The following is a 27167-nucleotide window of genomic DNA, read 5'->3' on the forward strand; positions in this document are numbered from 1 at the left end:
AAACATAACCTACAATGCAGCTCCATCAACTCTTGCTTTGTGTAGAAAGCTGATGTGTGACCTTGATGAAAAAAGCCTCAAGCATGAAGCTGCCACATACGACAAACCTTAAGAGTGTGATGATGTGTTTATGGATTTATGCACACGCTCTACCTGTCGATTCCCAGTCTTCCTATGTCTGACCTCCTGAGCTGCCTGTGTTATTTTTAGATATATTAGCAGCTGATTATGCAGTTGTGTTTCCTTCCGGGTGCTAACAAGGTGCCAGGGCGGCAGATGAGGCCGGCCTGGCGAACCTTCAAGTGTTGGCAGTGCGGAGTAGCACAGGATGTTCTGACATGCACATACTGCAGCTCCGCAGTACTCTGTGTGAGGGCTGAGGCATCTGTTCAGTGCACACATGGGTGAATCTATGTACAGAAACACACAACACACACGCTCTCAGACCTGACATAGCAGCACACAGCCGGGTATGCCAGAAACATACTGCAAAGACTCTCACTCACAGCAAAATTTGACAAAAAAACCCAAAAGTCATGATGGGAAAGAAAGGCTTCTCACATTACTATTAGCCGTCTAATTAGATTGTATAATTGAATATGAATATTAAATGACAGCATGGACGGACCAAATGGTATCATTTCCCTAAATCAGAATCTAGTTAATAATCACATTAAAGTTTTAATAATCGTAAAACTGGATGATGGCAGGGGACAAAGCAGCATGGGTTTCCATATTGCTTTGATTAGTGCGATCCAGTCATCAGTCTCTGTGCTAATCACATATACTAAAAACGACTTTCTCAGTCTGTCCAAGAAAGAGGAGATTCAATTCACTTTCCATCATGCAAACTTTTCAAAGTCAAGGATGTTACTGGAAACCAAACACTGAAAGTCTGTCACGCTAAATACAGTATCTCTCCACGACCAAAAGCGTCATCTGTGCTGCTTTTCAGGATCCCCCCCTCCGAACAATTTGTCTGTGCGTAAGGAAGCTATTTTAGTTTGTTCCAAAGCAACTCTCAGGCTGTCATTTCCCTGAAAATGTAAAAGTGGAATTCATGAACAAGTCCCCGAATAGAGATAAATGAAAAGAATTCCATTTTCAGCTCATTGTGCAGAACAAATTCATTCATATCTCTCTGTCCTTGGCTTGAGTTCAGTGTAAAGCTACATTATGCTGACAGGAGGAGGGGAATCACAATGAGGGAGGTGGGGAATTGTGCAGCAATGAGCTTTTCTAATGTTTCCCTCAGCATCCTTCTCCAGCTTCAGTCCAGTGTTGACAGTTTATTTTGTCCTTTTTTCAAATTCTTGCTTTTACAACTAATGGTAGTTCAACAAGAATGCAGTAAAAACATCCCTGGTTTCTTTCCAATCTAAAACTGACCATGAAAAACCGCAAAGATATTTTTCTGTGTACAATTACAGTCAGGTACTTGCAACAAGGCTTGAGGTATCCTGCATATCCTTCCACATTGTCTCACTTTCCTTCTTTCTTACCAGCAAGCCTGAGAGAAAATAACAGTGTTTAACAAACCATGAAAGTATGCTGACAAGACCTGAGAGGGAGGAAAAGAACAGAGGGAGGGGGAACAGGAGTTTAAAATTATGTCTTAATTTGAAGGGCCTTATTCCACAAAATGAGATGTTCAGTACCTTTGAAGTACCTTTAAGAATATGACAAAATTGCTGCAGGCATGAGGCGTCCAACTCACTAAATAATTTTTGAAGTTATGCAGTAACTTAATAATTTCCTTGTCAGGTGGTGACACTTCAGGTGAGATGTGTTTGTTTTGTTTAGCTGAGAGCTGCGTGAGATGACACCGTTGTCCCAGAATACATCTGAGAAGCTCTTTGATTTCAACCAAAGGTGGTGGTAGGACGGTTTAGGATAGAAGATGACGAGACTGAACCTGTCACTTCACTGTTTTTATCATCGGAGAAGACAAAGAAAAGCCGACTTGTATCTTTATTATCTGCTGTTTGTGCTCTGGCGTTTTCCTCTCCTTATGTGGAGTCAGATCAGTCTCAATATAAATGAATGCACATGGCAGCTCTGTCAGTGTTTTGTGATTTACATGTAAATGACTCCATGTAACTATCTGTCAGTGCACACAAAACATAGTTATGATTGTGTAGAAATGTAAAACAAACAAAAATTTCTTGTTTTAAATAAGTATAGAAATTCCCAAAAATATGCATTTAAACCTATTTTTGCACTTCTCATCAAAAACGTGTTTGGATGCTGCATTTACAAACTGTCATCGGAAAACCTTATAATAAGATGTTGACAGGTATGATGACAAGCACTTTAAAGTTGAAGTACTGAAGACAGAAATGCGTTGCTGAAAATGTGCTGTTGAAATATTTGTTACTGTTCTTTTGTGCTTATGGAATAATGGAAACGAGTAAAGATGTTTTTGCCGCTGAGATGCTGTTGTTGATGCAGAGTCGAGGTGTCAGCTGAAGTGAAGTAGCTGAAAACAGTTGAGGTGTTATTTGGTGTGTAAGCCCTGAAAGCATTTCAACGTCTCATTTGGAGATCGTGAGATGAAAGCAGCTGAACTGTCATTTGACATGTACCGGGTGAAGGTAGATGCAAAAGCAGTGGATGCAGTTTAAGGCTGCAATTTCATTATTGATTGATGATTAATCGATTAGTTGTTTGATCTATAAAATGTCAGGAAATGGTGAAAAATGTCAGTGTTTCCAAAAGCCCAAGATGACATCATCAGATGAAGGCAGTTCGTGTGTCTGTGAGCAGCTGAAATGTCAGAAAGCCAGTTTTTATCTGCATCTCTGATCACGCAGTACCTTTGTAACTGTAACCTGCAATCAATGCAAGTCATAGTCACATTTTACAGTGTGCTGCACAATGGGGCCCTTAGAGGTGACATATATCACAGTGCATTGCACTTTAAATGCTCACACGCTGCTTTGTTTTCTGTTTTCTGTGGCTGGCTTGGCTTTATTGTTCCTTCCTTTGTCCTAAATCACTGGGCAGTTGAAAATGTGAGTAGATAGGAGTCAGAACTGTTTTCAAATGAAGTAGTTTTTGAACCAGATCTCCATGACATGCCATTTATTCCCTATAAAACTGCTCGGGACAGATGGGGGACAACTGTGGTGCAGAGATAGTGATGGCGCTTCCCCCTTTGTTACACATCAACGCAAGGTCTTACCAAGTGAGACAGCAGCCGCGACGCTTCTGTTTCTGCTGCCCCGCTCAGTTTGTCGGGAGTTTTGGAGCAGTAAAGAAGGAAAAAACAAGAGGGGGAGGGATTATCTGTAGTGTTTGTCCTTCACTATCAGTCTCGGGTGCATTCATATGGACAGTGATCCTCCCATTTATGTCCACAGGCAAGATCAGGCGAACTCACATGTACCAGATGAAGGGTAGGATAGTCCTGCACTGCTGAGCGCTGCAGGCCTCCTCTCAGATAACGTTTACACTGAGCATGTAAACTCACACTCCTTTGCATCACTTCTTTTTTCAGCTGTCTGTAAGATTAATGTTACCGGATCCGTGACATTTAAGCGCCATCTCTTAAATTGCTATTAAATGTCAATCATGTCAATAATGCGTGCTGATTCTATTTAAAGCCAATGAAAAATCACTTCAAGCCTCCATGCTGAAATTAGGATTCAGATGACATCAGGTGGAGATGAATCATTATTAAATCTCGCCTCGTAGGCTTGACACCGTGAGGGAGGTGCGATGGCTAAACCCCATTAGTCATTTTCTGGTCGTGATTGCTGGAACCTTCCACAACCCTGAGACATCCCCCTTCAATTAAACCTGTAATGAACTTCCTGGAAGCAAATACTGAAACAAATGTAAGCAGCTAGAGTTTCTTTCCTTTTTGGAAGTCGCTACAGCAACCTGCCAACAAATCAAAGATTCAAAAGAAAACCACAAAGAGCAGACGTTCAGTGTCTTTTAGGCTCCGTCAATAAGTAAACAAGGCCAAGAAAAACCACACAACAACTGCGATTGTTTTAAATGTACAAAGTTGCACAGGTCTTTATCAGTATTTGAAAAATATTCAACAATGAAAGTTAAATCAACCAGTAAGAATAAGTAATAACAATAATTAATATCAGCAATAACTAGACTTAAAATCAGAACTGTTTAGTTTTTTTTGTTGTTTTTTGTTTGTTTGTTTTTTTTTTTACTGAAACACCTGAGGGAAGCAAATCAAAAGAGAACCCAGAAAAAATAACCACTGAAGTTTAGAAAAAAAAAAATAATAAAAAAATCACAAAATAAAGTCAAGACAAGCTCACACTGGGGTCACTCGCTTCATCTGTATGTACAGCACATTCGCTCCACAACTGCGCAGGACAGCAGTGATGAAAAAGAACAGTGATGAAGGTGAAATCTCGTCTCCGCAGTCGCCTCTCGGTCACAGCCTTTAACGTCAGCGTCGGCAGCTGTATGGATTCACACGTAAAGGCAGGGTGAAGCAGAAAAACTACAACAGAAACAGGAAAACCCATTCGGAGCTGGCTAGCAAATGCAATCTTTTTTCCTTTATGCGTGTGTTACGACCACAGAACTGACGGTGCTCCATTCGATCTGAAAGGCTGAGAGGACTGAGAAAGCTTTGTCCTGTTCACGAAATAACCCGAGCATACAGTGGAAAAACACAAGCCAACATCAGTCTTTCCATAAATGGTCCCTGGATGCATAAGACACTGCCACTTTCCTGACGCCTCCTAACTTGAAAAAAATTCATTTCAAGCTTGTTTCAGTAAGAAACATGACATCAACATTAGTTCGGAGGCGGATTCGAGAATCACATTTCATGTTTGTCTGTACATTATTCAATATTCTTTACAGTTCAACCCTTCTAGTAAATTTTATTTCCTGTCAAATCTCACCAAAAACACATTACTGGAAAAGAGGGAAATAGAAATGCAAAGAAACCTTTGGTCAAAGAGTGTACTCACAAAGGGAGAAATGCAATGACGAGATAGAAGGAAATCATTCATCACTTAAGATTAACAAAACAATGAAATCAAAGAGCAAAACTCAAGTGGTTTTCTATACGTTTCTCTCTCTTTCTAACAATATGGCCCATAGATCAACCCTCCTCCCATACATTTGGGTCTGAAAGTTATACTGGTTTCCTCACAGAGGAAAGAAGGAAAGAAAAAGGTGCTCTTTTCATGAAAGTCATGTTTGTCTTGATTGTCCACAAAAGAGAGTTGCCAGCAGGAAGTTAGCCCGGCGAAAGGATATACAATCACAGCGTAAAACGACAACATCCTTTACTGGAAAGGAATCGAGAGTCCATAACGCGCTCCTGAAAAGACTCTCAACCTGCACTGAATTGGTGTTTGCAATATTTGTGTGACTCTGTGTGTGCACATGAACTGTGCAGATGTGTCTGTAACTGTCTCTGTTGTTGTTGGTGGCGTTCAGTCTTATTCGTGGACTGTCTTATCCTGTGTCGCTTCGTCCTGCAGGCAGCTCTTGCGGATGATGGGCAGCGGATGGGCCTCTGTGTTGAAGACCCAGTCCTCCAGTGGGAGAAGGTCGTCATCAGAGAAGAGGAGGTACAGATACCTGAGCAAACAGGTAAAACACTCATTTAGTTCAAACTTTACTTCTTTCTACATGTTTAGTGTAATTATACACAGTTACACAAAGACTAAATACTCTTATTCATATTCTTGTCAAGAGTTAAAGAGAAGACATCCTTCTCTCAATGCCTGAAAGATCAATATGAGGCTTCAGCCAGCAGCCTGTTAGCTTAGCTTAGCATGACGACTGGAAACAGCCAAAGCATCTGTAGATACCCAATATTAAAGGACTTAGATCAGGACCGGTCCCAAAAATACATGATGGGACTAGAGCTGCACCAATTAATCAATTAATCATTTTAAGAAATGTTTCAAGAAAAATAAATTCTCTGATTCCAGCTTCATAAATGTAGGTATTTCCTGGTTCCTTTACTCTTGAATGACAGTCAATGTTGGCCTTTGGAAAACACATTTTGTGGCATTTTACAGACCAAACTAATCGATTAATTGAGAAAATAATCATTATTTGCAGCTCTAATGGGGACACCCCTAGTCAAAAGCTAACAAAGTCCACCTTCCTGTGCCCCTAAAGCTCATTCACCTTATTTGTTAATTAGAGTTTCCTGGCTGTAGCTTCATATTTAGCGGACACACGACAGCGATATTGATCTTATCTAATTCTCGGCAAGAAAGAGAATTAGTGTACATGTTTTCTCCAAGATGCTGCACTACTTCCTTCATTAACTCCATTACAGTCGGCCCTCTGCAGTAACATGACCTCTTAGATGTGATGTATAAGAGAAACCGTATTTCAGGCACTTGATTTGTCCAGGAGAAAGAAAAAAGATGTTTCTTTGCCAGCAAACACACAATCAGGTTTCTAATCAGCTTTTTTTACTTTGATACGAGCACATGGCAGACTTCACACACAGAGCGTGGCAGCACGATGAAAGGTAATTAAACGCAGCTATACATCCTCATATTCTAAATCATTTCACACCAAGAGCTGCTTCAAGTTCAGTCAGTTTCTGCCACTACAGGAAGCAGATTTCCATGTCGCAAATACAGTTGAAATAAGTGATCCGTATGTTTGAGGTCGAGGAGAATCATTGTTACTGTCTTGCTGCATGTATATGTGGATTATCAGTAACGTCTCTGCAGCGCATGTAATTATGCTATTTCCTGTGTAATCTGGCTTCTCTGACTAATCTGTCTTTTTGATGTGTGTGTAATGTAAAAAGTGTTTCTGAAACACCTTTTTCAACAGGATTTTTCTGGCAGGAAAGACAAAATCATTCTTCAAAGAGGCCAATCATTTTCTCCGAGACGTAAGCTTCTCTCAGTAAGGTCCTCTTATTTTTCCATTACAGCGGCCTCTGTCTGTCTTCACATTAAAGGACAAGATTACAGACAATAAACCCCAAGATAAAAAACAAAACAAACACAGTGCGGCTAAAACCTGATGCAACTTGTTCCTCTGTTGCCCAAAAGCATTGAAAAAACACCAGTTATGAACTGGGTGACATGGTCCTTAATTACCGTGTAGATGGGCACCAGATGTGTATTAATCCGCTGCAGAAAATAGTCCCATTAAATACATTATTTACTGCTGTTTGAGTAACATTTGTTTAGACTACAGTGCTGACAGGGAAGTGTCAAAGTATGACAAGATGAACCAGCACATCGTAGGTTTTGTATTTTTCACAGGATTTTTTTGACATGAACAAACTACAGAATGATACCAGTCTTATTTTTCAGTCACGATCAGTCACTTGAATTTTCAAGCGGATTCACATTAGGGATGTTGTAACATTGGGTGAGACTGCAGCACAGCCTGGTGTTAAAAGCTATCTGGCGACTGCTGACCTGAATGTGATTCCTGATGCTGTGTTTTCAGGAAAAAAAAGCATCTGAATGGTTTGTTATGCTTAATGACCCAAGAATGAGGGGAGGTGAAACTGCAGCGTCTAACTGCACACCATCTATTCGCCATTCATGTTTATTTTACAAGCGATGTGAAGTATATCACAAAGTGTGATTGGAATCACCTCAGCGGAGGAGCGAGTGTCTGTGTCTCATTGACCTCATGAGTGTTTCATGGACAGGACAGACCGTAGACAAAATTCTCTGTGACAAAGAGCAGATGAGGTGAGGAAATAGGACTTACTTGAGTGTCTCTGAGAGGAAGAAGCTCTGCTGCATGTTATCGTGGCTGACTGTCATGGTGTAGACGTCACGGATCCCAGAGAAGCCGGACTCCACTCTGCAGTGTTGCTCTAGGGCCTGACAGGAGACAGACGGCAGCTTTGACTGTCTGCTGGAAGCTTCAAAAGCATCTTTTTCTGGACAAAGTAAAGACTCCCTCTGGCAGTTGCCAGCTTGATTGTACAAATTGAATGAATAATACTTCATTCACTTATTCATGTATATTTATCCAGCCACTTAATCAGCTCTCGCAGAGTGGCCTTTTCACTTCTACGCCGTGACAGGACCAAATATTGTACAAAGTGCACAGAGGAAATCACAGGGCATACGAGTGAGAGACTATTACCTATTCCTTTGTTACTATTATACTGCATAAAAAAATCCTTCACTCGACAACAGTGTCTCTGTGTACACATAAAGAAGGAGTAAATGATGGAACATGTCAAGCCCTTCAGCCGACGACACAATTGAAGTCCAAGCAATGCTAAATCTGACAAGGGCTAATGGAGAGTGGCTGAGCTAGCCAAGCGGATTAGCACATTATTACCCCTGCTACAAAGGCCTGGCTTATATGTGCTAATTAACAAAGACCCCGACGTGTTAATGCTCGATGTTCATGAAGAGAAGCGTTGTGCACCGCTTTCAACCTCTGTGACCGATAATTAAAGGCCCGTCAAACTCGTCAGCCTGATCTCTCCACTTCTGTGCGCACTAAATTAATGCTAAATCTATCATGCCAGCCCTCTGCAGTTTACTACAGCTAATGTCCTGTCTGTGCCACATTAATAATGGTGCTCCCGACACAACCTTCACCTCCTACTAGTGGGATTGCTTGATCTAAAAGCTAATGTATAGTGCTGCACAATATCGAGGAAGCAGGTTGAGGGTAATTGAGGGTGTTAAAGGGGGCTTGACATAATAGGTAAGTACAATTTATAAAATCAGTCCAAGCCACTACTAAGAGTGTAGGGTACAGATAATACTGCACTGTGTCACCTACCTAAATTATTCTTTGCACCACTCTCACCACTTTTTTCTTTTTTTTTTTAAAGGGTTTTTACAACTGGAAAAATGGGTGTTGTATTATATTCCAGGAAATCAGAGCAGAGGACTGAATGGAGCAGGTACTGGTCAATACAGTGCTTTACAATAAGGGTTAACTAGATGATGGGATGATTGTGGCCTTGATGTTGTGAGGCTTGCTTCTCTCTCAGTCTGTCTGTCTTTCAATTCATTTGGCCCAGATCAAAGTGCAATAGTAGCCTTTTGGTTCTGCTCCAGCATGTGTTCACGCTGCCTTTCTTAATGCGAACTGAGAGCTGTGAACATGAAGCCATATGTACTGACAGGTAGCTCAATGATTGGACTGTCTTAGCTACCTGCAACCCCCCCCCCCCCCCCCAGCAGCTGTTTTGGGGGAAAAGACTTCTTGAAGATTAGAAACATTCTCAGACTAGTCCTGCTGGAAAAGCTTCCCTGAGATAGAAGATCTCATCTCTGAAGCCTTTTCTCTCCTCCAAATGAAACAGGTCCATTAAAACAGAAACCGTAATCATTTTTCAGACTGTTTGAGCACCTCATTCTGGTGTTCTGTGATACTCGTAATGCCTGGCTGCTTGATGGATAATTTGTTTTCTCCTTTTTACTGTTCCTATAGAAAAACAATGGAGGAACTTATTTGTGTCGGGCAGCAAAGCACTTAAACACAAGCTATTGGAAACTACCGTAGGGGCTTCCTAAACACTTGTAGGTCACACTGTCTTAACTCTTAGCTCCAGTTAATGTCCTTAAAACAGGGGTCTTGTCTTCTGTTCTGGCCAGTAGAATAAATGCTAACGCTGTGCAGGTGCAGCTCACCTCAACGGCCTCCCAGCCCCACTCTCTGTACTTGGGGTCGTGGGTCAGTCTCCACATGTACATGTAGCTCTCGATGACCTCCGGTCTCAGGATGTAATATCTGTCACTCAGCCGGGTCGCTGTGGCTTCACCTCCGCCGTCAAATCTGAACGCCTCAGGTCCCAGTTTGGTGGCTGATGGAGACAAAAAAAAGTAAAGACGTGAGATAAAAGTCGAACACTGATTTCATTTTGGCCTACAGACACGAGCACAAGTTTTTCTAGTGTAAAATCCTCTTAAAAACACATTGAATTATTTTTGAACAAACACCACAGTGCACAGAAGATGTTCAGTTTCTGTTAGTTAAAAAAAAGAAAAGAAAAGGGGGCTTGAGGCACAAGTGAAACAATTAAGACCTCCCCGCTGTCCAGATGGTCAGTGGGCTTTTCTTTCTCTCTTTCTTTCTACTTCCATTATATTTCTGCCACAATACAAGACGACGTGGCAGCAGGGATTCTATTCATGATACAGCACAAAGGAATCTGTTCCTGCCAAGGTCAGGACGGGAGCGTCAGCATCTTAAATTTAGAAACGCGTTTGGCTGGAATGGAAAGCTGTGCAACGCCATACGAGACCTTTCTGAAATTTTGTTTCCACCTACTGTGCAATTTGCTTCAGCTTTTTTTTTCTTCCTCTGGCTTATCATCTGCGATTTTGGCCGACCGCGATGTAGCCGCTTGGAAAATTGAGAGTGTTAGAGGAAGCAGGTTCTTTGAGGTCACTGAGGGTCTGTGAGTAGCTGCATCTGATTCGACCAGACAGTCATCTTGAAATAAGCAGTCAGTGTGACAGACAGCAGGGCTACCTGGTCATCTCGTCCATTACAGTGTGTGTGTGTGTGTGTGTGTGTGTGTGATATAAAGCAAGACAAGGAGAAACATGAAAGCAGGAACGTATTTACTGTTCTAGACAAACCCACGGACTTCACTATACATGCATGAAGTGGTAATGACTGGAAGGACATTCAGAACAAGAAATAAGCGCCTGTTAGTGTATCGTGGCTGAAAACCATAAAAACAGGAAGATACAGTGAATCGGTGGCTTCGTGTAAAAGGTTTAAAATCACAGTTTTGCCTCAGAGGGCTTTACAGGCTGTGTAACGTAGGACACTTTTCATCTGAGGCTGTCTGATGGCAGGGCTGTCACTTTTAAATAAAGTTTGAATGAACTGGATCGAACTAACACAAATCGAGTAGCTTATCCGAGAAGACGTCGTGGCTGCAACCCCCCTCTATTCAGTCCTATGAAGAATAGGAGGTATTCTTTATTAGTTGAGATCACCATGTTCAAGTCATGCAGAGGTTGAGACTGATCGTGTTTCATTCGTGTTTCATTCGTGGGAGATGACGACTGAATTGTCGTCATCTCCCACGAATGAAACACGATCAGCGCATGAAGTCCGCCCCTAACTTGTTAGTCTACATAGCCTACGAAGACGATTCATCTGTCAAAGATGGGGTGACCAGATGTCCCGCTTCGTGCGGGACAGTCACGCATTTCCATTACTTTTCCCGCAAATTGTGACGTTGTTGCAAATTGTTATTGACAGTGTCGCTAACAATTCGCGACAACAATTTGCCACAAACCACATAACATGAAGACAAAGTCATATTAATGCGCATTTTCGCGCACGGAGAGAGATGTCGAAGCCTCAGAGACGGACAGAGTTTGGGGTACTGGTCGTGTTCTGATTTAGAATCCTTGTTTTTAAACTTGTTTTTCTCAAAATTCTGCTCCAAAAAATCCTACTGATCAGCTGACTTTGACTGATCATAACACTTGACATAAACCAGATATAAAAATAATGAAAACAGATTTGAAAAGAGCTTGGTGATATTAGAATCTCCAAAAGGTAAAATTTCGACATGTGACTGGTTTTCCCAGATCCCATCACATATTTACAGAAACAACCCTACCCACGTAGATTTTTCCAATTAATATTAACTTACTGTGATGATTACAGATGAGATATTTATTTCTCTGCCTGCAGTAGAGCAGTCGAGGTCAAATCCCTCAGTGACATGTGCTGTTAGGCTCTCTCAATAGCAGAAATGCACAAAGCTACGCATTAAAATTCTATTACCACTTTTTCTCTAAAACCAATAACCTTTTCCTCTTCCCACTGCTTGCTTTGAGATCCCCATTTTCCAAGCACAAGTCTGTTGCTGTGATGATGGCAGAGATCCAGAGGAGCAGCAGAAGGAGTCTTCATGGTATCAGTATTTAAGACGCAGCTAAATAGCAGCCACTTTACGCACGTGCGAGAGCAAATCTCACTCTCTCTTTCCCGCAGACAGCTAGCTAATCCAAGAGCTGCTAAGCACCATCCATTCCTTTTAATGAGTGAAGAGAAACCTGGTGGATGACTATGAAAGAGAAAGCCAGAGAAGCCTTTTGGGCCTGCAGATCAAAAGTATTCCAAGCACATCAAGGAACCTGTTACGTGATGAGTCACATTAGCTTACTGGAGAAGCGAAGGCGAACGAACACTTGGAGGATGAATCCACACAGCCCACCCAGCAGTGGAGGGGCAAATAAAAAAAATAAATAAAAGCTTGAAATTAGCAGAGGAGATTATTGTCAGGGCCAAGACGGATGCCAGGGAAGAGAAGAGATCAAACGAAGGTCTTTCCAAAAAGAATGTGGGCAGGCTTGATGCTGGCAACTATTCCTCTGTTTTTTTTTTTTTCAGCCTCGCTTTCTTTCGTGCTTTTTCCTCCTGGGTACATCTCGAGTCTGTGAGCACAACCATATCAGCACTCTGTACTCTCCCTCATTTACAGGTTGCAGCCACAGTGAATTTGCCTGTGGACTGTATCACAATGTTTACTCTTCCACACTTCACCTCCTTTTCTCTTCATTCTTTCTCCTGAATTACAACAACGTCTGATTATCAGGATCAAACATACCCGAGTCTGCTGTCTACAACCGTGAGAATAATTGGGAACTTTAATTTGTCGCTGCTCCTTATTAGGACTGTCTTCTCTCCGTTGAGGTGAAGCCACCAAGAGCGATTCTTTTGAGGCAGGGCAAAAAATGAGACACCTGAGGCCCTTTTAATATACAATACTGCTCTCTTAGACTCTCGGTTTTCTTTCTCAGAGTGCCACCACTCTAACCTTTCCTTAACAAGACAGATGTACCACAACAATGAGGAACCATAAAATTTCTCAGGCTTTCTTATTTGACCATATTTGGACGAAATGAACATCATCCTGTATAAGACTTGAAACTAGTGATAGAGACCATAAACTCATTAGGAGACTGTTTATTGAGGTAACTTTCTCATAAGCCTACAATCATTAGGACTTCTTTTTGCAACCAGTGAAGTTGCCCCCTCCTGGCCATTACACAGAATGCACACATGTGCCATGTGTTGCCAGTCAATCTGCAGTGCCCACTGGGATGTCTTGCATTAGCCTGGCAAACAGTCAGTAACAATAAAAAATAAAACAAAAACTTGCAGAAGGAGAGCTTCTTAAAATCCCCAGCGACTCGGAAAGGCCACTGCATTGCGAGAACATCTCAACCTTATGGTGAACCAATAAAACCTCCAACCTACCTCTACAACTTGTGCTGCCAGGTGATCCTTCAGTTTGATGTGGTACAGTTATATTTAAACCAAAAGGAGCAGGAGCAGTCTCTCTTTCACTGAGCTCCTCCTGAACTGAACTGCCTCTCAAAGAGTCCCTGCACACTCTTTGGCCTCCCTGACATTTCCACTCACCTGAGCGACTGTAGCTCTCGTGGCATGTGTGTGTGATCTCAGCAGCCAGGTCCAGGTAGTGCTGCCTCTTCTCCGCCGCTCCATCGTCGGCCCCGATGCCAATCATGCCCCCAGAGAAGCAGGCCAGGTGACCCATCTTGTGATCCAGGATCCCTCCCCTCCACTCGGCCATATAGGTGAGACCGCCAGGTGACTTCTGTACCAGGTTAGCTTCAATCGCCTGCAGCAACATACATGGTCAGGAATATTTAAACCTGGTTTATGGACTGTCCAGTTACTTCCTTATTAACAGATAATAAGGTTCAAACTGCAGCTGCAAAGTTTTGTAGTCAAATTCCCAAATCCAACACTGTTTGACATAATACTTGAGTTAGTATCCTCACATTAGCAAAGTAATTTGGCTCCGCTACTACTCTTGCAGTTTCTTTATAATTAATATTTTGGTGCTAATACATAGGTACTTTTATTTGCAACAGAGCATTTTAAAACTGTGGCATTGCCTATTGACTTAACTGTGCTGCAAAGAAGCCAGTTAAGACACAAACTGGACTGAAGGCAACTTCTCAAACTACTTTAGATCTGACACTGACTCGAGCAGTCAGGCAGAATTTGAGGCTGAAACATGAAATTCCCAATAAGAGCGTCTATACACCACGTTTTCTATAAAGGCCTGTATATGTGGGCAATCTTCTCATAGGAGGGATGAGTCCAACATGGCTACCACACCGTAAAGGTCTGTATTTATGTGTTGAATTATGTATGTATTGTATAACAGGCTGGCAAACCTCTGAGGGATTGTGTCTGTGAAAAGAAGTCCAGCACAAATCCTTTAATAAATGATCAAAAAACTAACGAGGACAGACGAGGCAGAGAAAAGCAAAGGGAGGTTTCTTTCTATTAAAAGTTTTTTTTTAAAAGAAAGAAATCTGAACTTTCTTTTTCGAACAAATCTGCAAAATTAGGGTTTGTGCGTGTCTGCCTCTTTGCAGCTGTGTTTGTCGGCGCTTTAAGTTTTTATTAGGCAGAGTATAACATAAGGACATCTTGCAAGCTCGTTTCTGAATGACTCATCGTTCTCCACACATTCTTTTTTTTTTTTTTCACCCTGTCCGTCTGGCTCGCTGCTCATTTTGCACTTGAATTCCAGTTTGTGAAATTCAGCAGCGGCACCCAACAAAGTGCCGTTAATTAAAAGCGTAAACTCCCTCTTGAATCTCGGGTCCGACCGTTCATTAAGTTGTCTTCTTCCTTAATGGCTCTTTCAGGATAAGTTTGGAAAGGAGAGATGAGGTAATGAAGACGTCCTCTTTCAGATTTATACGTACAGGAGCTGGATATTAGATTTTAACTGACAGTGAGTGAGGGAGACAGCAAGGACTGCATGGACTTGTTTCCTCTGTTACACTGTATGCAAAACCTTTCAGCTACATAGGGTTCGATAAAGATGATAAACCTGCTGTAACTGAGGGAAAAACAATATCTGTAATATGAAAGCTTATAAATATCATGCTTTCAGAAAAAAAAAAAAAATTTCTTGAGGGCTGAGACTGATGATTTTCCTGCTAATGAGCTGTTGTTAGCAGTAATCATGGTATAGGATAATTGGAAAATGTTGTCTCATTCAACACCGTTTTAATTAGTAATCTACTTTTATTTGAATGCCAAAGATAATGAGTTGTGCTGCGGCTTCACCTTAGATCTCTGGATAAACATACAGTATGCAGCTTAATGTGAGTGCGGGGGTCCTTGGCCATTTAAATACCAAGTCGCAGGGGAGAAGGAGAGTCTGTAATTAGTAGTTATGCCTCTGGCTTGACCCTCCAATGAGGAACTCTCAATGTCTCAAAAGTTATTGTCTGTGATACTTAAATTGCAGCCAGAGGGAAGGTGCTTTACTCTGACATTATCTCCACGCAAGAGGAAAAAAGGTTGGCCTCGGATGTAGTTCCACGCATGTAGATGCTGTGCAGCGAGTTCACATGCACGGATTTGTTTCTGCAGACAGCTTTTACGTTACAAAATATACATACAAAACGCCATTTAATCAATGCTCTGATCGCTTTATGCAGAACCAGGAGTTTTTCTTTTCTTTCCCCTTTGCCTGCTGCACTGTGAAGATCTGTCACAAAAGCACTACTGTATGTAATTATGGTATGGCGCTTTGAATGAAAGCATCTATTCTAGCTCTGCTTCCACTTCTGAATAAGACCCACTGAATTTCAATAGAAGGGAGGAACAGCTATACATCTATGCATAAAAGCCCTGTCATGGAGAGACATGCTCTGCACTGTGACACCTCTATTCTCTTCATACAGTGCAGCCACATTCAGCCATGCACCATGTTACGTTAATGTGATGGCAATTCAGTCTAACGTCCAAACCGGTGCCTCAATCACTGGTACTTAAAAGTCATGACAGCAGTCTGACTGCAAGGCCATCAGATTAACAAAAAGGCCACTTTTTGTCATATTTCCCCCTTGGTTTGGGGCAAAATGGGTAAAAAAAAAAAAAGGAAAATAATACACTAATTTTACTTTTGCAAATGGATGAATAAACACCCAGCAAACCCTACACGTACGCTTGTTAGATGTGATAAAAACGAGCAGCAGAATTCAGCAGCAGAATTCGCTCTCTAATGACTTCACGTGATGAAATTGCTGAATTTTTTGGGGGGGAGGGACAGACCCTCATTCTTCAATGACGCTCACAGTGGTCATTAATTAGGGCTTCTGCTGCTAAGTACTTTTTAAAAATCCATTTTATCTTTCTTGTATAGCCTTTTTTTTTTTTAAATTCAAAGCTCCCTCTTGCACACTAAATATCACTCGAGCTTTGTGACTCTTTCAATAAAGAGCTGTCATGTCTGTGCGAAGCCATGAGGGATATTTTTGTAACAGACACCTGCGTCTGAATGAAAAAGCATCACCGTAACTCTGCAGGTTTAAGATGTTCTATCCTTCACTCAACCTTCAACTATCCCCTTAAAACCTGCAGCATTGCACCTGCTTCTTCCTCTTATTTTGTATAAAATCACAGTAATTATCATTATTTCATCCTCACGGCGCTGCCTGAGTGGACCCATCGCTCTGTGTGAAATGTAGGATTGACGCTTCCATACCTCCAGCGCGCTGTAGTACATCTTCTTTGCGTCTTCGTCCGACTTGTCCGACATCAGAAATGATTTGATCAGATACTCGTAGAAACTATCCCCGAGGCCACCGATGGAAACGTGATCTGAGAGGGGGGACAGGAGGAAAACGGCTGTATGGAAATACTCTGCAGGTCTTAAAAAGCCAGAAAGAGCTTTGAAGCTTTAGGCCTTATCGTCTCTTCAGGTTGGCCATCGTAATCATGCAACAGGCATTCATTTCACTCTCTGCATGTAAATGTCACTGCAGAACATCAAGTCTCACAGGCCACCAGATCTGACTGACTCACGTCTGGTTTGCTGGATCAGTGTTACAAAAGCTTTTGTGCCTTGTGGTAAAACATGCAACTCCATTCTCACTGTAGCGTATACATTATCTCATCCTTTCTTGGCTTTTCTGGGTAATTCCTGGTGTGCATGACCATGTGCCGTGAACCCACATGCTCTTGGTTCACTGGCGGCAGAAAATAGTTTATCTGAAAGTTAAAACCTAAATTATGTAACACGCTTGGAAATCGAAGCAAGTGGCTGTTGATTTCCCTCACGCTCGCTCTTGAGTCCGCATTCAAATTCATAAAGATGAATATGATATTGCAGCGGAGGCGTGCGTGAGTCTAAATCCATCCACTCATGCTCATTGCATGCACACACACCTTTGCCGACTCCCCCGCAAGGTTATCGCAGTGCTGTGTGTGTGTTTGTCCTTGACACTGACAGATGAGGGAGGGCTGTGAAGCCAAGATTTCTTTTTCCTTTGTGGGAGTAAATATCCACAATTTCGCTTCTCTTCATGCTCACCCACAACAATTAGCCTCTGTAATCATCCAGATTACCACCCTTTCCTTCCCAGTGTCATCTCATCCCACTTTTTTTTCCACCTCCTTTCAGGTAAATCGGAAAGATCCAATTTCCTGACGTAATTGAATTCATTATCATTTTAATAACCCAGAGCAATGGGAGTCATACGGCCACTGCTATGAGCCTGATATTAAAAATGAAAGGAAGTAGACGGATGGGTGGATGCCACAGACGAGCAGCTAAAAGAGCTTTGACACATGAGGTGACTGGAGGTCTGTCAGAGGTGTGAAGGCTAAAGAAAAGAGTCAGAAATAGGGAGGGAATGACATTTGATCGACTCAAAGTCTTGACCCACATTGGGGAAACCGTTATTGTAACATTTAGCAGATAACAAAGATGACCTTTCCAGGGCAGCTCAGAGATGGATGTGTCATTGATGTCACATTTAAACCTTAAACCTTATATTGTAAGAGCCATTGACCTTGTCCTTTATTAGAAATTACACTGTTTCTCTATAACCCAAATATGCCTGGAATCACACAGTAACCTCACAGGCTAAACCAGAGTGACACAGCACTTACGTTGGACCCAGTTACCGCTGACTGGACTGAGGAAGTTTGGGTACAAGCCGTGGGGTTTTTCAATCTTGTTCAGTAGTTTTCTGATGTTCATCACCTGCAAAGACACGAGAGAATATCATCTGGATGCTGGAGTGCAAAGGTTTCGCTTCAAGCTTCTGTATATATATGTACATATATTGCACCTTCTCTGTGTAGATGGGATTCCTTGAGAGCTCTGACAGATGGACAAATTCGAGGTGGAGTGTCCCGAACTCAGCCAGGATGCTGCTCCCGGCTGAGGCCCAGCCCCAGCTCCAACTGGTGCCACTGCAACAGAAACGACATCCAAGCAAGCGGACTAAGTCTCATGGCTGTTACACACAGGCAGCTACAGGTACAAGCTCTCGTAGGATCACTGTTCATACAGTGCGACTAGACATGTTGGGAAGGCTCACACGGTCAGCGTCACTGACCCGATGTTTATTTTCCTGCCGTCAAATCACAATCACTAGTAGCTTATGAGCATGCATATTAGTAGCATGATGGCTTGTTATTAATTCTTATAAAGCACTTATTGATGCCTTATTCCACATGAGCATATTCTAGCCTTAGCCCAGAGAATAAGGCATCAACATGAGCTTTAGGACATGCATGCAGCTAGCTGAATACATGTACCTTCATATAATGTGTTACCATATTAATTTCCTCTGAAGTTTGGCGAAAAGGGAGGTGACATAATGATGGTCAATAAGCTAGTTAGTCAGGATCGCTGCCCATCTTATGAACAGCAGGTAGTTTCTGCTTTCAGGCCTAAAACACACAATTTCTCCCAGCCACGACTGTTTATGACTGATTAAAGCAACATGGTTTGTTCTTCATAGCCAGCGATATTCACTCAATCAAACTCTTAAATGTCAGTACGTTTCCTGATTGTAGATTTAAGTAATGTGGGAAAAAAAAAAAACAAAAGAACTTCTCATGCTGTGTGTGATACTGTGTAACAGTTGGTGTGTTGTGACATTTCCAAAAATCAAAAAACTTTAACGAAAGGTACGAAATGGTATATGAACACTGTCCATACTGGACATCTGTATTCTTCAAGCTCAATCTTGACATCACATTGAGAACCGCAGCTGAACAAAGCTGTAGAAGTAAGCGAGTGGCTTGTGGACCTCTTGGCCTTCTGTACCCAGACTGCTTAATGCAACACTACAGGCAGACATGGGTTTTGCTTTTTATTCCCTTCTCAGAAGGAAATCAATAATCATCCACTGTGTGTCTCCAGAGATCTGTATAATGCATGCCATCCAAAGCATATTGATCTCTTTGAAACTTGGCTATTGTCGTTCGCTGCACCGTTTATCATCCTCCTAAACTCACTCTTCCTTAACTATGAAGCATCACCAGAGCTCAAACGATAAGTCGGTTGAATAAATTAGAAACGATCTTGCTGATTGATTAGAAGATTTAGTTCTTTTCTTTGTTTTATGTGATCACAAACTGAATATCTTTTCAAGTTATACGACTGTTGGTTGGACAGTTCAGCACGGTGCTGCATGAGCTGAATTAAGTTGAAACAGTCTCATGTCAAGGTGTTAAAGGCGAGCCGATCTCATGACACTGACCACTGACACTCTGGGTGCAGATGTTTTGATCTGATGAATTGAAATATGTTAAATTATGTCTCTTAAGTTGTCTTGGCAGGAGCTGACACACCATGAACATGAGTAACAACATGTTAAATTAGATGTGAAAATAAACTCCTCAGAGGTCTGTGAAATCACATTTACATCATCGACCATCGAGTTTACCATCGCCTATTGTGATTGATGTTTTGGTAAATCTCGACAAACCTCAGCCTGAAACTCACCACACCAGCTGTGTGTATTCAAGGTGTGATGTCAGCTTTAAAGACGTACCTCGAAACTACGAACATCGAAGTCAGAAATACAGCCTGAAGTTTTATTTCCTCGAGGCAGTGTGGGTAATTTCACTCTGCAAATGGAATCCTCAGTAAATGTGAGGTTTCAGATTGGGCGCACTAATGCCCGCATATGATTACCACAGGCAGAATGTACCACACGACTGACTTTACAGATCCTCTAATAGACGCTAGAAAAGATCAGACATCCGGTAATGAATTGACCTGAATTTGTAAGAAGGGAAGGAGACAGAACGGAGGGAGGTGGCAGGAATCAAAGAGCGAGCTGATGAATGCATCCATTAAAAGTTTTGGGGCTACATCATTAGAGGCTCTGGCTCGAGCCACATCTGATTCGTCCTTTAGGAAGAATCAATCTGAGAATCAAAGTGGAGGCGAAGGGCGGCTGGTGGTGTGTTCTTGGGGTGGGCAGGGGGGGTCTGCATCACTGCTGCCGGGAAGGCAACAACAGCGGCACTCGCCCATTAATCTTTTCACCCCCTTTCTCAAACAACAGCCTCCTCCACAGCTATCAGGAATATAATCGGGCAGAGAGCAAAAATCAATATGACATGTCACGCGTAATGTGTTTGGGAAATGTGCATTTTAACAGAGCACCTCAAATTATTCCAGTCTTTGGCTACAAACACACACACACTTCAATAAACCATTGAATCAATAGGTGTAATTAAAAATCACAACTATTCTATGGATGTTGATCAAAACCTACATCTGCGTTTCATTTAGTTTAGCGACAGGAAACATAAAGCTGGTTTATTTGTGAGGGATGGTGTATGTTAACAGTATATACCGTATACTTCCTCCTGCATGTTGAAGAGGTTTCTACATTAAGAATGAAGAAGCTGCAAAAACTCATAACTACTGACAAATATTTAGATTTTTCAATTAAGCAGCTGATCTTTTTCTCGATAAATCTTTTGATTTCACTTTCAAATGTTCAGTTCCTCTGCACATCATGCACACAATAACATAACACCAAACATACAGTAATACAAGTGACACACAGCAGCACATCAGTTACAGCATATGTAAAAGGAAATCCATCCTACACACTGTCAGCATGTACAGCTGAACTCCCCTGAGAGCAGAGAGCTGCCTGTTTACATTCTGTTACATGCTGCATATGCTCTCTCCTTAAGTGACACGTGTGTGCGCGTGCCTCCACACACACACACACACACACACACACACACACACACACACACACACACACACACACACACACACACACACACACACACACACACACACACACACACACACACACACACACACACACACACACACACACACCATACGACCACAGTAGCCCGGCTCTTCCTGCCCATCTGTACCACAGAGCCATGTTGGTGATGTAGCAGGAATTAACTGTAGAATAAGGTAATTAAATCTGCCAGCAGCTGTCCAGCTTGGCTGCTGGGTTAATTGGTAGCAGGTGGATGACAGAGGTGCCAGGAAGTTTCTTACAAGATTAGGAAATGAGAGGAAGAGGAGGGTACGCTGGAGGATTTACCAACATCTTCAAAAATGGACATAAAAAGAGTCTGACAGCTAAAATTTGACTAAACAATAATAATGCTAATATTTCATACGCAGTCTCGTGGGAAGCTGAGTGATAATGAAATGTTTTCCCCTGTTGTTCATGCATTGTATTGTGTGTTGATAAGGTAAAACAGGGGTAAAGTCAGCCTGCAGGCTAGCGATGATAATTTGACTGTCACAGTCACCGACACAGTGCCGTTATCAGCATTCATCAGTTTGTCATACGTTTTTTTTTCTCCCTCTAATCGTTTCTAACTCTTATTTCAGTCTCACCATAAAATCGCTACATCAGAAAACAAGAGGCACATTTGTTATCCCCACTCCAGCTTAAAAAAGGTCAAACTCAAAACCAAACACACAGAAACAACTTGAAATTCACGGTGAAATCGCTCTGAAAATGAAAATGGCTTAAGTTGTGTTGCGTGACTGCGACATTAACAAGATCGTGTCAATAAAGATTTTAGATTAGAAAGGTAATGGTTTGGAACAGATTAAAAATTTACACAACTCATTTAAAAACATGCAAATATTTTTTAGACGTGCCTCCGCAGTGTTTGTGAACACAGATTAATTCTTATCCGGACGTCAGCGTCGTCGTAAAGCTCAGCCTGCAGCTGCTGCTTCGTCAATAAACAGGTCGGGGGCCCGTTTAATCAGACCACTTTCTTTTCTTCAGCAAATCATTTCTGCAAATTCACGTGGATCTGAACGTCGGCTCACATTTTTCAGTCAACCTTGATGAGTTGACATTGTTTTTTATGAGGGATGGAGGAGAGCTGGAGGTGGAGGCTGGGCTGAGACTCACCTCCCCAGGTTGATGACCCCTCGGGGGATTCCTGTTGGCGTGTTGAAGGCCGGCAGCAGCTTCTCTCCCAGCTCCATGACTTTACTCTTGAACACCTGGAAAGAAAAGAATGGGTGACCTGGTAAGCAGACATATGCGACAAATGCACGTTTCATCTGTCTATTTTGTTCACATGTGAAGCTTAAATAATTAGAAATGTGTATTTTGCAAAAGGAAAATCTGCCAGTCGTCCAAGCTTAAAAATTCACGGTGACAGACGAGGAGTCACAGGCCGGCACACATTTCCTCTCAGCGTTCCCTCTAAAGCTAATTATGTGAAACATAAGGCCCGCAAAACAGAACTCCAGCAGGATTAAAAGCAGTCTCATCGATGTAATCTACAACAGTCCATTTGAAACTGCACTTCCTCCCCGTCTCCACTGGCTAGACTGTCTGAGCCAAGGCTGGGGTATCATCGTATGAGCTGGATTATCAGTCACCAAATCTCCATTAGCCAGTGGGAACATTGTTTGAAAAAAGAAAAAAAATGGAAGAGAATGGAGTATGATATTGAAATCCTGACAAAGAGAGAGACGCGAGAGGAGGGTTGAGGTCGCAGAGCGGAGGCGAGGCGAAAAAGGGGAGATTCATACGAGAGAGAGAGAGAAAGCCTCAGAGACCGGGGGAGTGGAGGAAGTGATTGAGAAGAGATGGACGTGGCGTACGGAGGGAAAACTGTGTCTAGACAAAGACAAAGCACAGTCAGAGGGAGAGTTTGTGAGCGTGGCAGCAGTGCGGAGCAGTGACTCAGCAGAAATACTGAGGAAGAAGAAGAGAAAATTGAAAATAGAAACTGATAGAAACCACTGGTTTCAGTATTAGGACTGTCTGGACAGGCAGGCCGCAGCCTTACATGCACATGTCTTACGAACGTTGCATATGTCAGACTCGTCTCACTCTTGTGCTTAATGTGCCCTTTTCACGCCCTCTTAAAGCTTACCCATGAGCCTTTGCAGCTTTACAGAAGAACACCATCACAGCCTCTCTCGCCGCAAGGGTTGCAAATTGGCAGAAGGTGAATAAATGAATTCACAGATGACTGAATGAACAAACAATCGAATCGACAACTGCAATTTCCAGTTCAGCATCCTGCTCTGTTTGTTTTCATCTTTCAAAGCGGCCGGTGTTTCATGCAGGCTCGTGGATGAGACTGTCAGAAGATGTTCCTGCTGCACATGCTGACCCACAAATGAAGCGGCACAGTTCAGTTACAGCACAATTACAGTCAAACTGTTCACTTAAAGCTCAAAAACAATCCAAGACGTCTTCAGTTATTATTTATCAGGGACTAGTCTGCTTCCTCAGCAGCAGTGGGTGTTTGGATCAGATTCGATTAACAGCGGCTGTGTATGAGAGCATTTATTTGTTGTGCAGTTTTATTTGAGTGGGGAAAAATGGTTCAGACCCCATTTTCCACATATAAACTTGATTTCCTGGTAACAACTCAAAACGTGTCTGAACTGAGTGAACAGAGTCAAGTTAACAGCTGCACCACCCTCCAGCTGTCATCAGATTCTCTCTACACTGATGCTAAAATCCTGATTGGTGCGCAAAGATGTGACGTCACCTTTTTCCAACTGAGCGCTGTCTGTTTTGAACCAATGAGAGAAGAACGGCAAATACAGAAACTGAAACCACCAAAGTCGTTCTCATGGCAGGAGATTTGCTCACAGCCTGTGATGGAACCAGAGGGGCGTTACACAGTCACATGTTAATTCTGGCAGAACCATACAGAACCGTTTCACACAAAGAGTGTGTGTGTGCGTGCGCTACACTCCCTCTCCAGTCCCCTGGCTCTCTATGTTATCAAAGACAGCTCTAATGACCCTCTGCCCGGGCACATCTCTCCACATCGGTCCTTTCTACCACCACTGCTGCTCGGCAAACCAGAAGCCCACAGGCACTCTCACAGACACACACACTTGCTCTCATTTGTGTTACGCTTGCATCATTTCCACACAGAAACCACATGCGTGCACATGCCAACACACAACTGCATTCTTTGTGGAATATGTAAGACCTAAACACACAAACACACACAAAGCAGGGCCAGCTTATATTGCAGTCATTTATTCTTGTTTGCTTGTTTATAAATTACTTGATTAATTATAGTAAAACCCCTTTGGCTGGCACCTGCTCTGTGATTTACTGTACGCAGCACACAAGCTAAATTAAAGAGCCTGTTCATAAATCTGTCTTCACTGACACACTGCTGCTCTCCTGTGCCACACTGAACCTCCTCAAGCATGTGAGCTTCATTACTAAAGCGTTACTGTAATTACGTTTGCCCCGTCCAACGCTGCAACGCTGTCAACAAATTCCAAGAGCGGTTACGTTCACAATTCAGGTTTTTTTAAACGTATTTGCGGTTCTGATAAGACGGCAGAACGGGGGAACTCGGCAAAGACTGACACTGATCCGATACGACAGCCGACAAGTCGTTTTCTTACCTCTCAGCTGCCGTTCCCTGTAGGACGGCTGATAGGAAGCTGGACACAAATGGCTTTTCTACCAGCTCTTAACCACTCAAGACATGTATCAGGCATGCAGTCATCTCTCCCACAGAAAACATCGTCAGAGCTCAGCGGAGAGACACACGGAGCAACATTTCGAGGTCTGCCACTTCTGTTTACCAGTAAGACCTCTCCGTCCTCGCCTCAGGGAACAGGGGATGCAGGAGGAGGAAAATGGGCCTGCACTCTCCCAAACCAGCTACTGTATGTGCTAATAGTCTCAGCTCTACATTCACCCCACTGTGGGGAAATACTGTTGGAAAAGACGAGGAAGAAAGAGGAGCATGTTGCCCTCAATTAAATGATCAGATTATCGTTTTTTTTTTGTCAACAAATCCATGAAAAGACCAAAAATCAAAAAGCGTTAATCCATCTCTGAACACTTGAAAAAGGCTGAATAAAGGCAAAACAGTTTTTTAGCATCACAGTGTCTAAAGTCATGCTATGAATACCTGTCGCAAAGCGTCATCATGACGGGGCCTTAAACTTTTATGAAAAACCTCAACTGGAGCTGAAATTTGGAGAAATGACTTCACAGCATGGCTTGGATTTATCAAACCCAACAAACACCATTGTTTGTCTCTGCAAAGGTGTAAATAAAAAATACATGAAACGCACAAACACAAGCAGATGGGGGTTATTTTCAGGATAAACTACGCAGGATTTTCCTCAAAGACAATGTACAGACTCATACAAGATTAACCTCTCAATCACTTGTGATCCCCTGAAGTGTGTGTGGTGTATTTATCTGCCCTCCGCCTGCACTTTCTTCTTATTTTGTTGTGTTTGAAGCGTTTCTGGACGGCAACCTTTGGTCAGTGGGTGTGCAGCGTCCAGCCAATAGCAGCATGCAGGTGAGGTCGGGACTTGGTTAAAAAAGGTATGCCGCCATGGGACAGACCGTAAGCAGCACGGATCTAAGAGGAAGCTACGACAATGGCAGACGCAGTGCCCAAAAAAAAAAGGCAAATACAGCGAGGTGATGGCGTTATTTGACCCAATACTTAATTGCACCTCAAGTAAAGAGTAAGCAGCCTGTTGGAGGATGAGTCGGAACAAAGAGGCAAATCACACATATTTTTTGGGAATGTCATAAATTAAATGCATTTTGGGAAATGTGTATCATACAATTAAAGACATTCTGAGCTGCATAAATATTAATGATTACTGACAATGACGGATATTTAAGAAAAACATTGTTGATCACAGGCGAGAAAGCTCTGCGGCAAGACTGGACCATGATTTGTAAATAACAGAATATTGATGTGTATCCTCCACACTAGGTGGATTCTGGTAACTATGGGTAACAGTTAAATCTTTATTTTTTCTTTCATTTTTTATTGATACATGTGCATGTTTTTGCTGCTCTGTCTTTAGGTTGTTAAAACAAATCATAAGGGAATTTACATCATGCTTTGTATAATGTATGCAAACAAAACCCAATAAATAATGAAGTATATATATATTATGCTGGGTTGTTGCATTAAGATGTTTGACCACATTAAACTGGTCTGTCAGCACTGCTCGTACTCAAGCAGCCTTAAACAGAGAACAGTGCACTGACCTGGAAGCTAGCTAGCTGCAGGTTTGGCGCTCTGGTGAGTATTTAAGGCAGCAGGATGGTGAAATAAACTAACCAGGTTGATGATAATGAAGGAAGATGTCACCCAATGAAACAACACAACAGTGGTCAGAGGACGGCTTTGTTCAGATGGATAACATGTTAATTCTGATGAATTCATGGCGGGTGTTGCTCTTAGCGTTCGTTAACAATAAGAGAAGTAAGATAAATCTGAGCGTCTACAAAATAAAACCGTCATACAAAGGTTTTATTTGAGCGCTTTTCAGAATTCTTGGCTTTAAGTTATTCTCACCTGTTTTTCCCCCTTTCTTCTTCACATTTCCAACACGTTCTGGAGTCTGATCAGACAGGTGATGGACACGGTGAATGTATAATCCGGCAATAAAATGACTAACGGTGTGACTGGCTGCTGATGTGTTTTAGCAGCCAGCAGAGAGCTTCATGGGCTGCACAGATCCCTCACTCACAGCGTCACTGATTCTGAGAAAAATGTGGGCTTTTAATGTGAGAACAAAGCCCCGTCTCTCTTAACACCTGCTATCACCTCCTCTTTATTCACATTACTGAGATGCAGGAGACAAAGCAGACAGAAAACCTGATCTGAAGATGAGAAATGGATGGTAAGCAGCGATGTCATGGAAATCATATCTGCAGTTTGAAGGGAAATTTCAGCTTCAAAGCACTTCTTGTGGTTTCTGAACTCTGTCTTCAGATCCAGGACCAGAGCAGAGTGCATGCATGGTGTCTTTTTACAGGTCCGGCATAGTTATTTCCACCCAACCAGTTGCTTCCGTGAGTTTATTTGAAGTCACATCAGGTTCCTGTGCTCCAAAAATAACGACAAAATCTGAAATCTCAGTAGGTGACATTTAGAGAGTC

At 42.3% G+C, this 27167-nt stretch overlaps 1 protein-coding gene across 3 annotated transcripts in view; it reads right to left on the reverse strand.

Moving 5' to 3' along the window:
* Nucleotides 1-27167, reverse strand: part of LOC139333392 (mannosyl-oligosaccharide 1,2-alpha-mannosidase IA) — a 351400-nt gene that overhangs the window by 169251 nt on the left and 154982 nt on the right. The window contains exons 5-12 of one of the 3 annotated variants that reach the window (XR_011602330.1): nucleotides 22155-22249; nucleotides 18069-18195; nucleotides 17887-17980; nucleotides 16478-16593; nucleotides 13360-13579; nucleotides 9594-9766; nucleotides 7699-7814; nucleotides 5383-5574 (exon numbers count right to left, since the gene is read on the reverse strand). Coding sequence is in view for 2 of the 3 variants with exons in the window: in XM_070965753.1 (XP_070821854.1) it covers nucleotides 5433-5574; nucleotides 7699-7814; nucleotides 9594-9766; nucleotides 13360-13579; nucleotides 16478-16593; nucleotides 17887-17980; nucleotides 18069-18195; nucleotides 22155-22249 (1083 nt within the window). In the remaining variant the exon portion in view is untranslated. Of the gene's footprint in view, nucleotides 1-4133; nucleotides 5575-7698; nucleotides 7815-9593; nucleotides 9767-13359; nucleotides 13580-16477; nucleotides 16594-17886; nucleotides 17981-18068; nucleotides 18196-22154; nucleotides 22250-27167 lie in introns of those variants that run through there. The other 2 variants (XM_070965754.1, XM_070965753.1) reach the window with 2 other exon arrangements.

The sequence above is a fragment of the Chaetodon trifascialis genome, chromosome 7 (genome assembly GCF_039877785.1).
Source record: "Chaetodon trifascialis isolate fChaTrf1 chromosome 7, fChaTrf1.hap1, whole genome shotgun sequence".
In the NCBI taxonomy this organism is placed as follows: domain Eukaryota; kingdom Metazoa; phylum Chordata; class Actinopteri; order Chaetodontiformes; family Chaetodontidae; genus Chaetodon; species Chaetodon trifascialis.